The following is a 15147-nucleotide window of genomic DNA, read 5'->3' as shown; positions in this document are numbered from 1 at the left end:
ATATTGTCATTTAGCCTTGATAGATAATTGTGGGTTCTTAATCACTCAATAAAATAGACCAGAAAGTGCAGATAGGTGTAAACCTGGGAATGAAAAGAATTGTAAAATTATCACAAAAGATATGCGGGAATTTAATTTGATATTATACGATTCACCTCTCTGAATAACCCTATATACAGCCTCCTTAGTGGTTATTATAAATGTTTGGACTCTGCATGAGCATTTTGATTATCAGTATCAGAGGTCAACCAACTTTCTGTAAAGGGCAATATATTAATAATATAGACTTTGCAAACGGTAGTGTCTGATGCAATTACTACTCCCCCTCTGTAGTGTGAATGCAGCTCTAATGTGTAAATGAAGGGGCTTAAGTGTTTTCCAATTAAACTTTTAATAAAAATAGGTGCTGAGCCAAATTTGGCCCATGGATCAGTTTGCCCCCAGACCCCCATCCAAGACTTTCCCGTGAACATTGACCATATGTTATTTCTCATTTAATATAAGGTAATTTCACTAAAATTTGAAAATTCAACAACAGATATAAGATTTTAAAATTTAACTCCAACTTCTATTTTTTTATTAGGAACGTGAATGAAAGCAGTCTTATAAAATATTGAGGTTAACATTTCTAACTCATTTTTGGACTTCTTTGTTGTCCTCTGTATCAAAAGATAACATGAGAAGTGAAAAATCACCAGCAATTTGACTCATAAATTAGAAGATAAAGTACTAAGAAAAATAAGAAAAATGACCATTTCCTGTTATATATGATTTTATCTCAAAGGTAATTTATCTTTAGAAAATCTATTTGAGGAATTTACTGCATTAAAATATTAAAGAAGAAAATAAAGGTTAAAAAAAGCAAATCACACATCCTCTGATAAAATGCAATGGTCAACTCATGATTTTGGAAAGTCTGTTAGTAAAATAGAACAAAACATTGTTTCGGTAGTATGAAAGATCGGAATATATCATCACAAGTAGATATGCTTTTTGCTCCTTGTTTGGCTTTAATTTGAACAAGTCAACAAAAAAACCTGATATTTTGGGACAGTTGGATATATATGAGCATGTGCAAGGGAAAAAAATGATACCAAAGGTTTTTTGTTGTTGTTGTTAAATTTGCTAGCCTTGAAATTGCATCTTGGTTAAGAAAAAAAAAAGCCCAAAACATGCATTTTAGTAATTCATACTGAAGATACACAGGAGTGAAATGGTATGCTGTTTAAATTCTGGTTTAAAATATATTAAAATTAAAAAAAAACTTTTAAAAAGACAGGTAAAGCAAATATAAAAAGTCTTCATATATGTTGAATCTACTTGATCAGTACATGAAACTTATTTCTCTAGTTCTCTATCCTAGTGTATATTTGAAAATATTCATAATTTTAATTATAGTAAGCATCATTCTTAATGTTTTAAACTGTATTAACTGCCTTGGTGAAATCAGTTCCAAAATGATAAAAGTCTCTGCTTTTATTCAGTACTCTGCTGGAGGTTCTGTCCAGGGCACTAGCATAAGAAAAATATGTTTAAAAATATTGGAAAAGGGGAAAAAACATCTTTCTTTGCAACAACATGATTTTATTTAAAATTACAGTAGCTCCTCACTTCCAATGCTTTTCAGTTTCTCTTCCTTTACAAAATACTTATTAATGTGCGGAATACAATGGAACTTACGAGTCAATGAGCTTCATGCTTTCTGTCTATATCTCTCACATTTTCACCCCATGGAAGCAGGATTTTTGTCTACTTTGAAGACAAAATGGTGCTGGAGCTGCCTAGACCACATTCCATGAGCCAGTTGTGGATGTGTCTCCTCACCTCTGCCTTCTGCAAGGGCACATTGGTAGCTTGAAATCTGCCATGGTGGGAGGCTTTGCTTTTATTTTTGTATCCAAATAGAGTTTTTTCATATTTTTATCAAATTCTTTAAGAGTAATGCATGTGGCAGTCAGTTTTTGAGATTTTATTGGCTACCAGGAATTGACTGTACACTTAAATTATTTAAATGTACTTATTTATTCAGAAATATCTATTGAGTACACACGCATGGCAGATGTCTTTTTAAATGGGTAGTATTAGTCAATTCTGGTAAATGTCTAACTGCCTTTTAAGGGGTGGAGGTGAGGGGCTGATTTGTAGGGTTTGTCAATTTCTGTGATATAAAGTCAACATTCAAAGGATATAAGCACACTAACTCTCCTGATGAAAAGTCCAGAATTTCTGGGAGAAAAAAATGTGGATTCCTTAAATACAATCATAGAAGAGTTAAATCGAAATCGAATTTCCACAGACAATATCACATGAATTTGACTCATTCGCCTCAATTAATTTGCTTTCTTATGCTTTCTTATCCATATGTATGAAAAAGATTCACCTGTATCTTTTAATGATGCCTCATTCACACTCTTAATGAATTCCCCTGAGACAACAAGAAAGACACAGATAAAATAAGTCCAGCTCCATGTGTGTGACATACTCAGAGAAGAACATTCCTATTGTCTATTTTTTGAAGCAGTGTTTATAGGATAATATTACTAAAATTGTATAGATATATAACATAGACTTACAAAGAATTCATTTAAACTCTTGGCATTAGTACAAAGAAAATGTTTTAATAAATAGTGTTTTGTATTATATGAAAAGGGGCGAATGTAAGAATGCTTTATTGGTCCACGTAGGTGTAGCTGAGTTTTTGGGTAAGAGGCAAAAAGCCAGTATGAGTCGTATTATGATTAAAATGTTCCCCCAATTTTACACAATCAGGAATCAAGGATATTATGGGTCAAATGTATAATGAGAATTATAACCCTTGAGAGCCATGACAAAGTTAAATCACCATACTTGTTTTGAGAATACAATAGAAACCAAGTAAGCTGCTAACTCAGTTTACCAGCTCTGAAATTATATAAACATGGAGACAAATTAGATGATTCAATATGAACTAAATCATCAAGAGGAACCAGGAAGTAAATTTGTTTTTATTCAGTTTTAGTATATATTATTCAATTTTACTCAAATATTTTAAAGTATTATTTGCACGTGTTTGTGGTGTTTGTGAATTTATGAATCTTTTGATATTATAAAGCAAATGATTGTTTACTCCCAAGAAGACTATTAATGAACTTCTAAAGAAGCAGCACAGCGATGTCTTGAGTTGTTCATTAATTTTTTTCTCAGTTAAATGGTTCTCTGTTATAGAAATAAGACATAAAAAAAGACATCCCCTATTTAAAGGAGATCTGCTTCCTGGTAAATGTTTTGACCTTCCACTTGTTCATTTGCTAAAGCAATGGTTTAAAAAAAAAAAAAAACACCCAACAACAACAACAAAAAATGACTGTACATTGTATGAAGTAAACTGTTTCTAGGCAATTATTTATTTTAGTAGCAGAAGTTACCTTTTCTTATTCTTCTGGCATTTTCATCCCAAAAGGAAAACAAAAAAGAATGTGGGAAAGTGATAGCATCAAGTAAACCCTTAAAAACATGATTTGGAGAGAATGTCAACAAAACATTCCCATGGATAAACACTTATGTTCTAAAGTGAGGTGACTGCTATGTTGACTAGCGGTTTAAACTTGTGAAAGTTTCCTAAACTATGTGTGTCCCAGTTTCTCAAAATAAAATTGTGGAGGTAGGCCTATGTAGCCTCTGTTAAGCTTTCAAACTGTATTTAGAATATCTACAATCCATACTGGTCCATACGGTTTTTGTCATACTGAAGGAAAGGAGAAGAATCAATTAAAATAGTTTCATATTTTTTACAAAAGAAGCTAAATATTGTAAAGAATAAGTTTAAGCTTAATTTTAAAGAAACTATAGAGGAAATAGCTCTATTTAAATGTAATCACAAGATTTTTATTTTGTCCATGGCCTGTGATGATGTATTTTCAAAGAAGAGAGATCAGTATTGAACTCGAGATAATATTCAATACTCGAATGAAAGGTCAAAAGGAAATTAGTTACTGGAGAGGATCAAATATGTTTTTAAATTTCATGCATTATCATCATAGATACTTTAAAAATGTTATATACTTTCCTCAAACCTATGTAAACTATTTTATGTTCTATAAGGGGAATGCATATTTTCTGTTCTCAAGGGAGAAACAGGATTGGCAATGAAAAACCACACAGTACCCACAGAATTCATTCTTCTGGGCCTCTCAGATGACCCAGAGCTTCAGACTGTGATTTTTCTCTTTTTAATTATCACATATATATTAAGTGTCGTGGGAAATTTGGCCATCATCACTCTCACCCTGGTGGACTCCCATCTACACACCCCTATGTATTTTTTCCTCAGGAACTTCTCTGTGTTAGAAATTTCCTTCACAGCTGTCTGCATTCCTAGATTTTTGGGCACAATTGTCACCAGAGACAAAACTATTTCATACGGTAATTGTATAGCTCAGTTGTTTTTCTTCATCTTCATGGGAATCACTGAATTTTATCTTCTAACTGCCATGTCCTATGATCGCTATGTCGCAATCTGCAAACCCCTGCATTATACAACCATCATGAGCAAAAGAGTCTGCACACTGCTTGTCTTTTTCACTTGGCTGGCAGGATTCTTAAATATCTTCCCGCCAGTTGTTCTTTTTCTCCGGTTAGATTATTGCGGCTCCAATATCATCGATCACTTTGCTTGTGACTATTTCCCCCTCCTGCAACTATCCTGCTCTGACACATGGCTCCTGGAAGTGATTGGTTTCTACTCTGCCATAGTGATTCTGCTTTTCACCCTGGCATTGATCCTTCTATCCTACGTGTTCATCATGAAGACAATCCTGAAACTGCCTTCTGCCAGTCAGAGAAAAAAGGCATTTTCTACATGCTCCTCTCACATGATTGTCATTTCCATCTCTTATGGGAGCTGCATATTCATGTATGCCAACCCTTCAGCAAAAGAAAAGGCGTCCTTGACCAAAGGAGTAGCTATTCTGAACACTTCTGTTCCTCCCATGATGAATCCATTTATATATACCCTGAGGAACCAGCAAGTGAAGCAAGCCTTTAAAGATACTATCCAAAAGATTATGTTTTTTTCAAGTAAATGAAAATATTTGTGGCATTAAGAGAATAAAGTTCTTGTCAATGCTTCTATTATTCATACTTTCTCAAAACTCTTGCTTTCACAATAGCTATATATTTTTCCCTGTGTCCATTCTCATATTAAAATTTCCCCCACTTTGAACCCAGTACCTTGGTTAAAGTTGAATATTGCTTCAGAATTTGTATAATTTGTTTTACTCAAAAGTATTTGGATGACATATAAAACACAGGTCAATGTTACGATTTTGAGAAGTGATTTTTTTTTTTTTTTTTTTTTGTCTTTTTGCTATTTCTTGGGCCGCTCCCGCGGCATATGGAGGTTCCCAGGCGAGGGGTCCAATCGGAGCTGTAGCCACCGGCCTACGCCAGAGCCACAGCAACTCGGATCCGAGCCGCGTCTGCAACCTATGCTACAGCTCATGGCAACGCCGGATCGTTAACCCACTGAGCAAGGGCAGGGACTGAACCCGAAACCTCATGGTTCCTAGTCAGATTCGTTAACCACTGCGCCACGACGGGAACTCCCAGAAGTGATTTGTTTTTGAAGAGACATAGGCTATTTAGTTTGATGTAAAGGGTGTGAGGATAGATGTGAATTTCTGAAGTTTTCCTTCTTACCTGGTAATAGAAATGAATATTTTCAGGAAATTTCGATTCTCTATGTCATTTTTGTGAAATCAAATTACCACAATCACAACAGGATTGGAAATAAAATATAAATATCTACTTATATATTTAAAAAAGATTAGAAAGTCATTTATAGTCTACTTTTTATACTATTAATAACATAGCTGATGGTAATGAGAAGGAGAAAAACAGGGAGAAGTATAAAAGATAAAATTTTTTTCAGCGATTGCTAGATTCCAGACTTATTGTAATTATTTTCTCTTTATGGGCTCATTGAATCCTGCCAACAACTTTATGAGGCACCTGTGATTGTTATTCTTCTGCAGAAATCTTTATACTTTCTCTGGATATATTTTATAAGCTTTCCCTCACTTATGTTCATAATAAATAAAATAAAGGTTTGAGTTAAATTTTAAAATCTTACATGTATATCAATCACCACATTGTAAATCAAATAGTCTTCAATAAAACTCTAAAAAGAATCTTACCTCTATTATTAAATTTTCACATTTTAATCATATTATTTTATATTAAATAAGAAATACTATATAGGTCAATGTTTATGGAAAAGTCTTACATGGGGGGGGGGCAAACTATGATTCCTGGCCCAAATTTGCTCAAAACCTATTTTTATTATAAGTTTTATTAGAACACACCTCATTCCATTCATTGAAAGGTTGTTGATAGCTGCAGTTACACCCCAAAGGGAGAGCTGAGTAGTTGCATCAGGGAAACTACAGCCTGTAAAGCGTAAACTATCAATATATTGCCCTTTATTGAAAAGTTTTTGTTAACCTCTGATATTGATAATCAAAATGCTCATATATATTCCAAACATGTACAATACCTATTAAGGAGTTTGTCTATAGAGTTTTTGAGAGCTGACTCATCTGATAATACCAGCATAAATTTCCTCATAACTTTTGTAATAATTTTACAGTTCCTTTAATTCTCCTATCTATACCTATCTGCAGTGTATAGTATATATTTACTGAGTGATTAAGAACTCACAGTCAGCAATCAAGTCTAAATTTCAATATATTCAAATGTTCCAATTAAGCTTAGAATTTATAGTTTCAGTCTGAAGGAAGCAAATAGTAATGCCAAGACCTCCCTGCAAACTGGAAATCTCAGTGTTGTTTTGTACGTTGTTTTGTTTGTTTCTCAGCAAATCATGGATATGAGTCTCTCAACTGAACATAGTACATGAATGTCATGAGGAATTTGGCTCAATGAATTATGATTGCAGTCTTACCAAAAATGGTTAAAAATTTAGGATGAGTTTGAGTATTTTAATGTAGGATGAATTTGAGTATAAACTTAATTATTATTTTAATTTTTGACTTCATGGAAAACAGAAAAAAAAAAGTTCATGGCCAGAATTGCATGATATTGTGTGATTGTCATCTAAATACTGATGATTTCATTTTCTAGAAGATGTCCTACTCTAATATTTAAAATAGAATGAACATAAGATTTTTCTAATGAAAAGAAATGTATTTAATATAAAGACTTTGCCATTGTTAACTTCTTTATTCATGTTAAGAAGACTTGTCTTTTAAGCGGAAAATTAAAGAAATCGTATGTGTAAGTGATTATTTCAAAATAGCCACAAATATGAGAAAGTTACAAAAGCCCTTAGTATTGATGATCAAAAAGACCAACTTAACATCAAGCATTTATTTACACATACAACTGACCACTGCAAATATAGTCATATTTAGTATCCAGTAATATTTATTTCCTCAGGATTTTTAAACAGTTTTATGGTATATAAGTTAATTTTGGAGTTCCCAAAAAGGAAGGGAGCTATTTAATCATTTTTCATAAGCAACTATGTATTCATAATAGATTTTTGGGGGGCCACACCCACAGCAGGTGGAAGTTCCTGGGCCAGGGACTGAACCTGCACCACAGCAGCAACCTAAGCCACTGTAGTGACAACACTGGATCCTTAACCTGTTGTGCCACAAGGGAACTCCAATAATAGATTTTTGAATTGATAAATTATATGGCACAGAAATTTAACAGTCAGTAATGAGAAATATTTCTTTACTTCTTGAGAGTATATACTTACTTTATTCTAGTTATACTGTTTTTCACATACTAAGTGGCCACACTATGGAGTGGATAGTACCAGTAATATTCTGATATGATGATCAGATTACATTTAAGGTCTTTGTGTATTAAACTAAAAGTAATGTTAAACATGATTTACTAATTCCTGAATTTCTAGACAAAATGTTTCCTGGTGAAATCATAAAACATAGTTCTCTCTTTTGTGCTCTTGCTGTACCACTTTCTGTCTTTCTAATTTTTTAAGAATTACTGTGAAAAAATTGGCATTCAGAAGAGTTTCAGAGAAGGAAATGAGGCCAGTCTCATAGTTACAGACTGGAAAGACCAGCCCAAAGAAGGAACGTGTGTGAGAGAAGGAAGGGAATTTGAATGGGAAAAAATGAAAAATAACTTATATGAGAAGAATTAGAATTAGAATGGAAAAAAAGAAAAAATGTATATGCAAATATCCTTGGTAACCTGTTGGCAATAAAAGTATAAGCAATGAAAAATAACTCTAGGGAGGCTATGTGGAAATTAAAGTATTTTGAAAGCCCAAATTTTCATTTAACTGCTCTTCATTATGCCTCTAAAATACAAAAGAGCACTTTAACTTTTTCATTTCCTGGAGAAAAATTCAACCTTCCTTGCCAAGTCCATGAAGCCTCTCTTGACCTGCTGATTCCTTAGGCTGTAAATAAAGGGGTTCAGCATGGGGGCTACGGAGGTGTTTAGCACGGCCACTCCCTTGCTCAGAGACACCCTGTCTTTAGCTGATGGATTAATGTACATGAAGATGCAGCTGCCATAAGAGATGGAGATGACAATCATGTGGGAAGAACACGTGGAAAAGGCCTTTGTCCTCTGACTAGTAGAAGGAATTCTCACAATCGTTCTGATGATATATATGTAGGACAGAAATATCAAAGCCAAAGTGAACATCAGAGTAAACACAGCACAGGAAAAACCCACCATCTCTAAGAATGTGGTGTCTGAACAGGAAAGTTGCAAGAGGGGAAAATAATCACAAGTAAAATGGTCCACAGCATTGGACTTACAGTAATCAAGTTGTATGAACAGCATGAGTAATGGGAATATGATTAAGAATGAAGCCAGCCAAGAAGCAAAGACCAGCAATATGCAGAGTCTAGGATTCATGATGGCCAAGTAATGCAGAGGTTTGCAGATGGCAACATAACGGTCATAGGACATGGCAGCCAAAAGATAAAACTCAGTGACTCCCAAGAGAATGAAAAAAAATAACTGAGCCATGCAGTCATTAAAAGAAATAGTTTTATCTCCTGAAATAATGGTGCTCAGAAACTTGGGTATAGTGACAGTTGTGAATGACACCTCTAGTAAGGAGAAGTTTCTGAGGAAGAAATACATGGGGGTCTGGAGGTGGGGATCCAGCAGGGTCAGGGTGATGATGGTCAGGTTCCCAGTGATGCTGAGCAGGTAGGTGATGAGCAGAAAGACAAAGACCACAACCTGAAGCTGTGGGTCATCTGACAGTCCCAGGAGGATAAACTCTGTTACTACTGTGTAGTTTCTCATTTTTGCTCTTCCTCTCTTGAGTAACCTTCAGGAGAAAACACAAAAGGACTTAAAAAGTGGGGATTATCCATGTATAGCACAGGAATTTATCCCTGCAATAAACATATGATGCCATACTAATTTAGCCTGAGAAATTTTAAAACAACCTAATGAAGATAAAGTTATTTAAAGGAATTTTTTCCAGGCTCTGCGTTTTACATACAGTTTTTCTTTATAAGATCCCTATCTTAACAGATTGGAACCAGGCTAAAAAGATTTTTTTAAATCTTATCCAAATGACACACAGTAAATGGGAAGAACAAGGATTTTAACCTAGGCTTTTTTAAAACATCAGGAATACTGGAGTAGAAATGCCTCCTGTTGACTTTTTGTTTGTTTGTTTTGTCTTTTTAGGGCTGCACCTGAGGCATATGGAGGTTCCGAGGCTAGGGATTGAATCAGAGCAGTAGTTGCTAGCCTACACCACAACGACAGCAATGTCAGATCCGAGCCATGTCTGTGACCTACGCCACAGCTCAGGGCAACGCCTGATCCTTAACCCAAGAAGCAAAGCCAGGGGTGGTACCTGAGTCCTCACGGATGCTAGTCATATTCATTTCCATTGAGCCACATTGGGTACTCTCCCTCCTTTGACTTTTAAAATGCTTTCCCTAAAGGAAGTCCTTTCCATTGGAAAACTCATTTTCTGCATCCCCAGTTAAATCATATCATCCTAGTCTATCATCTAATTTCTTGTATTATAATTTGATAGTATAGAATAGAAAAGCCAAATACGTCAGGAAAATGGTCATTCAGATAGGTATGTGTCCAACATGAAAGTCGTTGGAATGAAATCTAACCATGCGACAGATTTCGATGCTTCCCTCTGACTCATTCACCTTCCCACCTTCCTAGTCCTCATCTGAAGCCACAGATGATGGGTTCATTACCATAATGTTTTCAGGTATTAGAGAGTCCAGAGTAGAGAGGAGGCAGAGTGGACATTTAGTAGATTGGATCTATGTCATGCACCAAGGAAACCAAATTGCACAAATACCTAAAATCAGACATTATCCTTCAGAGACCATGTGTTTCTGGAAAATGTATGCCCTCTAAATCATAGTATTCTCTCTCTCCCCACCTGTCCCTCCTTCTCTTTGTTCACACAACACACACACACACACACACACACACACACACACACACACACACACACAAACACACACACACACACAGGCTTTCTATCTCATGTCATTTATTTTGGCCACACCCGTGGCATGTGGAAGTTCCCAGACCAGGGACTGAACCCATACCATAGCAGCAACCCAAGCCTCCACAGTGAAAACAGCTGAATCCTTAAGTCACTGCACCACAAGAGAACTCCCCCATGTAACATTTTTATGTTTTTCCTTTTATCCCACATCAGCTTTCACTTAGTAGGAGCTCTGTTTTTTCAGTGTATTGGAGTAATCCATGTAATAGCAATGAAAACCTTTTATTTTTCTTCCCAAATAACAGTAATAATGCATTTATTTTAAAAGTTATCTACGAGGAGTTCCCGTCGTGGCGCAGTGGTTAACGAATCCGACTAGGAACCATGAGGTCGCGGGTTCGGTCCCTGCCCTTGCTCAGTGGGTTAACGATCCGGCGTTGCCATGAGCTGTGGTGTAGGTTGCAGACGCGGCTCGGATCCCGCGTTGCTGTGGCTCTGGCGTAGGCCGGTGGCTACAGCTCCGATTCGACCCCTAGCCTGGGAACCTCCATATGCCGCGGGAGCGGCCCAAGAAATAGCAACAAAAAAAAAAAAAAAAAAAAAGTTATCTACGAGTTCCTTCAATTAATTGACCAGTTCATTTTAATATCACTCATTCTGTGAATTCTCATTAACTCCTATAGTTTACATTCCAGTGATAGAAGTTTTTGCAATAGAATGAATATTTAATTTCAAGATATAGATTTGGTGAAACTATTATGAAATTTTTCAAATTTTTTTCCCTTAAAATCCTGAGCCTTCTTTTTGCTCACCTCACTCTATAGCAAAAAGTGTTGCTCCTGTCAATTTAAGGAAAATTCTAGCTAAGATATATGATGGACAATGCTAATGGGAAAGCATGTGAGATTCACAAAAAAATTAACATTTTCTCTATTTTGATATTCCTCAGGGACTAGAGAAAAAGTCTTAAGAGTACTGACAAGGAAAACAGATGTCACAATTACACATCCTATAAACAAATGTATGGCAATTAAAGGATGTGATGGACATTTACAAACATAAGTCATTGTTCTCAAATGAAAATCCTCTGTGACCAACAGCTGTGGTTGACTCTGTTCTGCAATCATTTCTGGGATGTGATCTGTCAGCCACTCCTGGGGTGTCTGGGTGAAGTAATGAAGAACACAGCCAAGTCTCTAAGGCATCATTTCAGATTTTCCTTCCTACCTACCCATCCACATTGTTTTCCTCGTCTCTGGAACTTCTGATCCCAAGCTTTATATTCCTTCCTGTATCTTTCTTCTTAAAGAATTTGAATGTCTTGGATATCTCATTGTTGAATCAGGCTTGCAGCTCACTGAAAGGGAGACTTCACCTACTCAATAAGCAAATGCTTGCCATTGTGTAAAATAAAACAACTGGAAATGATTTTCAGGACATTTTCATAGTAAATTGCAAGAATGTCCATAGTCAGTTGTAAGGATGTCCTCTAGAGAAAAGAACCCCCGAATTGGTACCCCCGAATTGTCCAATTTAAAGAAGCAACATTATTTAAATGTCTACTAAAGATTGAGATCTTTTTTCCTAATTTTATTTAAATTATGAGGAGTTGGGTGGGAGGCTCCCTAAATTCCATGATATAATTGGAAACCTAAATTATCTTCCCACATTCTCTATGTGTACTGAACTCTCCTTTCTTATATTAAGACCCCTATGAAGTCATAAGTATCTTTGTGAACACATACGTCCTCAAGGCAATTAGCACCCTCAACATTACTGGGTAGTTTTCCAATTCTCTATCTTTCTCTATGACTTGACAATCTTTTTCTTGGTGTTAGGTTAATATGCCAGGTGAATCTGTCACAGAAGAGAACAGAATATTGGTTGAATTTGACTATCTTGAGTAAACTTTGATTTTATAGCCACCTGTCTGTTTCTGGAATGATTCATTCTGCTCCATCTGTGTTTGCTGACTCTCAATACCATGTAAGAACTTCATCATGACTACATGACAAAAATTCATAAGAAGAATCAATTTAGATTACTTTCAGATTATTACTCTAAGGCTGCCTTTAAGTAGTCCTACAATTAGTCCTACAATTAATTCTCTGAGTCCCCTTAAAAAAAAAAAAATGACCTTTCTTTTTTGCTAATGGCAAAGGGGAGTCAGGTCAAACCAGTCAGTGAAAGCAGTATGAAGAAGAATAATGAAGGAAAAACTGTAATCCCCTAAATCACTTGCAAAATCTGTGGGTTTTTATAGAGATGTTCTCTTTCTCTCCTGATTGTCTCAATTTGTTAACTAGCATCTGTATTTGAAGGTAATTTTTAACTTAAAAAGGAAAAATTCTTTTAAAATGTATAGCATCAGAACTTAATTTTAATTTATAATGTGTGGGATTATTAGAGCAACCCCTAGCTTTTCCATTTCAGGAGAAATGTATAAAAAATACAACTCTTTCTGAGTTTTAGATTTTTTTTTTTACTAGGAAAATAATAATAGTTCATGGAATTATTACAAGGGATAATTAAAAGTAAAATCCAGTTATATAAATTTTTATCTCATACACTCACACCGTAAATACTGTCATCTTTATTATTTCTAAAAATAAAATCAGTTGTCACAGTTGAAAAAGATAGTCCCACTGTAAAGTAATAATAACATTTCTGAGGAAACTCATTTGAGAGATAATGTTAAAGCTTTGTCATCGACTCATTACAATAACACTATGTTGAGTGTGGAGAAACTGACACTGAGAGTTTAAATAATATAAGCAATTTCATACATCTAGGTAATGATAAGACTGGAATTCTAAACTCTTTCTGCCTGAAACTGATGCATGTGCTACTTATTAAACCTATATTCAATGAGTAGGACCAAATTCAGAGAGCAATTTTTCCAAAAATTAGTAAAGTAATAAATTAGTACACCAAACAGGAAATGCAACCATGCTCATTTTTCATTTCTTTGGTATCTACAGAAAGAAATGGCATCCCCAAATTATTCGACTCAATGTGATGAAAAGTTGAGCTAATAAATAATGAATCAGAGCTAAAAAAAAGGAAAAGTTTTCATTGGCTTTAACATTACAGTCTTACCTCTATTTGTTATACAAATGCATCACATCAGCTGGTTGAAATTATGGAAAAAATGCAACTATTTCAGTTTTAGGTTAAAAAATCCAGCCTTTCTAAAAATCACTCTCTTAATACATTTCCAATTATTTTATTTCCATAGCTATGATTTTTTGATACATTTTCTATTGTAGTCAAGAGAGCAAAAATACTGAAGAGAAGCAAGATACGGAGTTACTGTGGGCCTTTCTGGATATAATTTCTATATGGATTGTAACCTGGATAAGCCATGTGATATTTTCTCTACCGTATATGCCCAAGGCTCAGGGGAGATGCTCCAGCGACTCAGTGTGCCAAAGAGGGCCAGGAGGAAAACACGCTTAGGATTATAAACATGTTATCAACATTAGTACCAACACCGAAACAGGAAACTTGAGGAACAATGTCCACAGAGAAAAAGGACATGAGAAGTAGGCCAGCAGCATATGGAAGGTTTTGCCTTATGTTTATGTGAAAATAACCAAATGTGCAAAAGTTTTAGAAGAGGTTTCCTAAATTTTCCTCATGAGGATGTCTCTGAAGATTTTTTTTTTTAATCTTACTGAGTAAAATACTGGGATTTTAAGTGGAAATATTACCTTTTCTATTCTTATAGAGTAAAATGTCTCCATAAGTGGATCTTTAAGCTTTTAACTGTCAACTAAATTATTCAAAAATTAGAGAACAATTAAAAGAAGTGTGAGATGGAATGTAGTGCTCAGTGCTCAGTGACTTCCCATTGAAAGGTATGGGAAAAATTGGATAAAATACCCATTAAACTCTTTAGTCTCTTCCAAGAATCTTTTCAGTTCATTTTTCTGTAACTGTAATGATGCTAATTGTTGAGGCGGATCTACCATCCAGAGGTCCCTTTACTTGGTGGGCTGGGTTCCAGCGGATAATGAAATCAAAAAATTTTACAAGAATTTTACAAGAATTTATACATCCTATTTCTTTCAGTCTAATTTTAGAAATGACAAAAAAGGAGTTCCCCTTGTGACTCAATGGGTTTAGAATCTGACTAGTATCCATGAGGATGCAGGTTTGACCTATGGCCTTGCTCATTGAGTTAAGGATCCAGTGTTGCCCTGAGCTGTGGTGTAGGTCCCAGACATGGCTCAGTTCCTGCATTTCTGTGGCTGTGGTGTAGGCCAGCAGCTGCAGCTCCAATTAGACCCCTAGCCTAGGAGCTTCCATATGTCGCAGGTACGCTCCCCCACCCAAAAAAAGAATGTAAAAAAAACCACCAACCAAAAAGTCTGTTAATTCAATCACTTTGTTATGCATTCAACAAATACTTGTTGAAGACTTGCTATCATTAGATACTATGTAAACACTGGAGATACCATGGAATCAAAATAGAAGTGATTCCCACCTTCTCTCAGCTTACCAAAAACAAGGGCATGCCACTGAGGGAAAATAATTTGACCAATGTCACATAACTTAATTAAGAGCTAAGTTCTAAACAGATATAGGTAAAGCAACCTGTCTCTTAATTCAGAACTTTTCGAGTCTTTGTTGTCGCGACTGAGAACCCCGGG

At 35.3% G+C, this 15147-nt stretch overlaps 2 protein-coding genes across 2 annotated transcripts; one reads left to right on the top strand and one right to left on the bottom strand.

Moving 5' to 3' along the window:
• Positions 756-5312, top strand: LOC100620469 (olfactory receptor 6C3-like). Its single transcript, XM_021091764.1, has one exon. The coding sequence runs from the start codon at positions 4125-4127 to the stop codon at positions 5061-5063; it is 939 nt and encodes a 312-aa protein (XP_020947423.1). The 5' UTR covers positions 756-4124; the 3' UTR covers positions 5064-5312.
• LOC110255239 (olfactory receptor 6C1-like) lies at positions 8007-9709 on the bottom strand. Its single transcript, XM_003481604.2, has one exon. The coding sequence runs from the start codon at positions 9298-9300 to the stop codon at positions 8362-8364; it is 939 nt and encodes a 312-aa protein (XP_003481652.2). The 5' UTR covers positions 9301-9709; the 3' UTR covers positions 8007-8361.

This window comes from Sus scrofa, chromosome 5 (assembly GCF_000003025.6).
Source record: "Sus scrofa isolate TJ Tabasco breed Duroc chromosome 5, Sscrofa11.1, whole genome shotgun sequence".
Classification (NCBI taxonomy): Eukaryota; Metazoa; Chordata; class Mammalia; order Artiodactyla; family Suidae; genus Sus; species Sus scrofa.
This window is presented reverse-complemented; position numbering and strand designations above follow the sequence as displayed.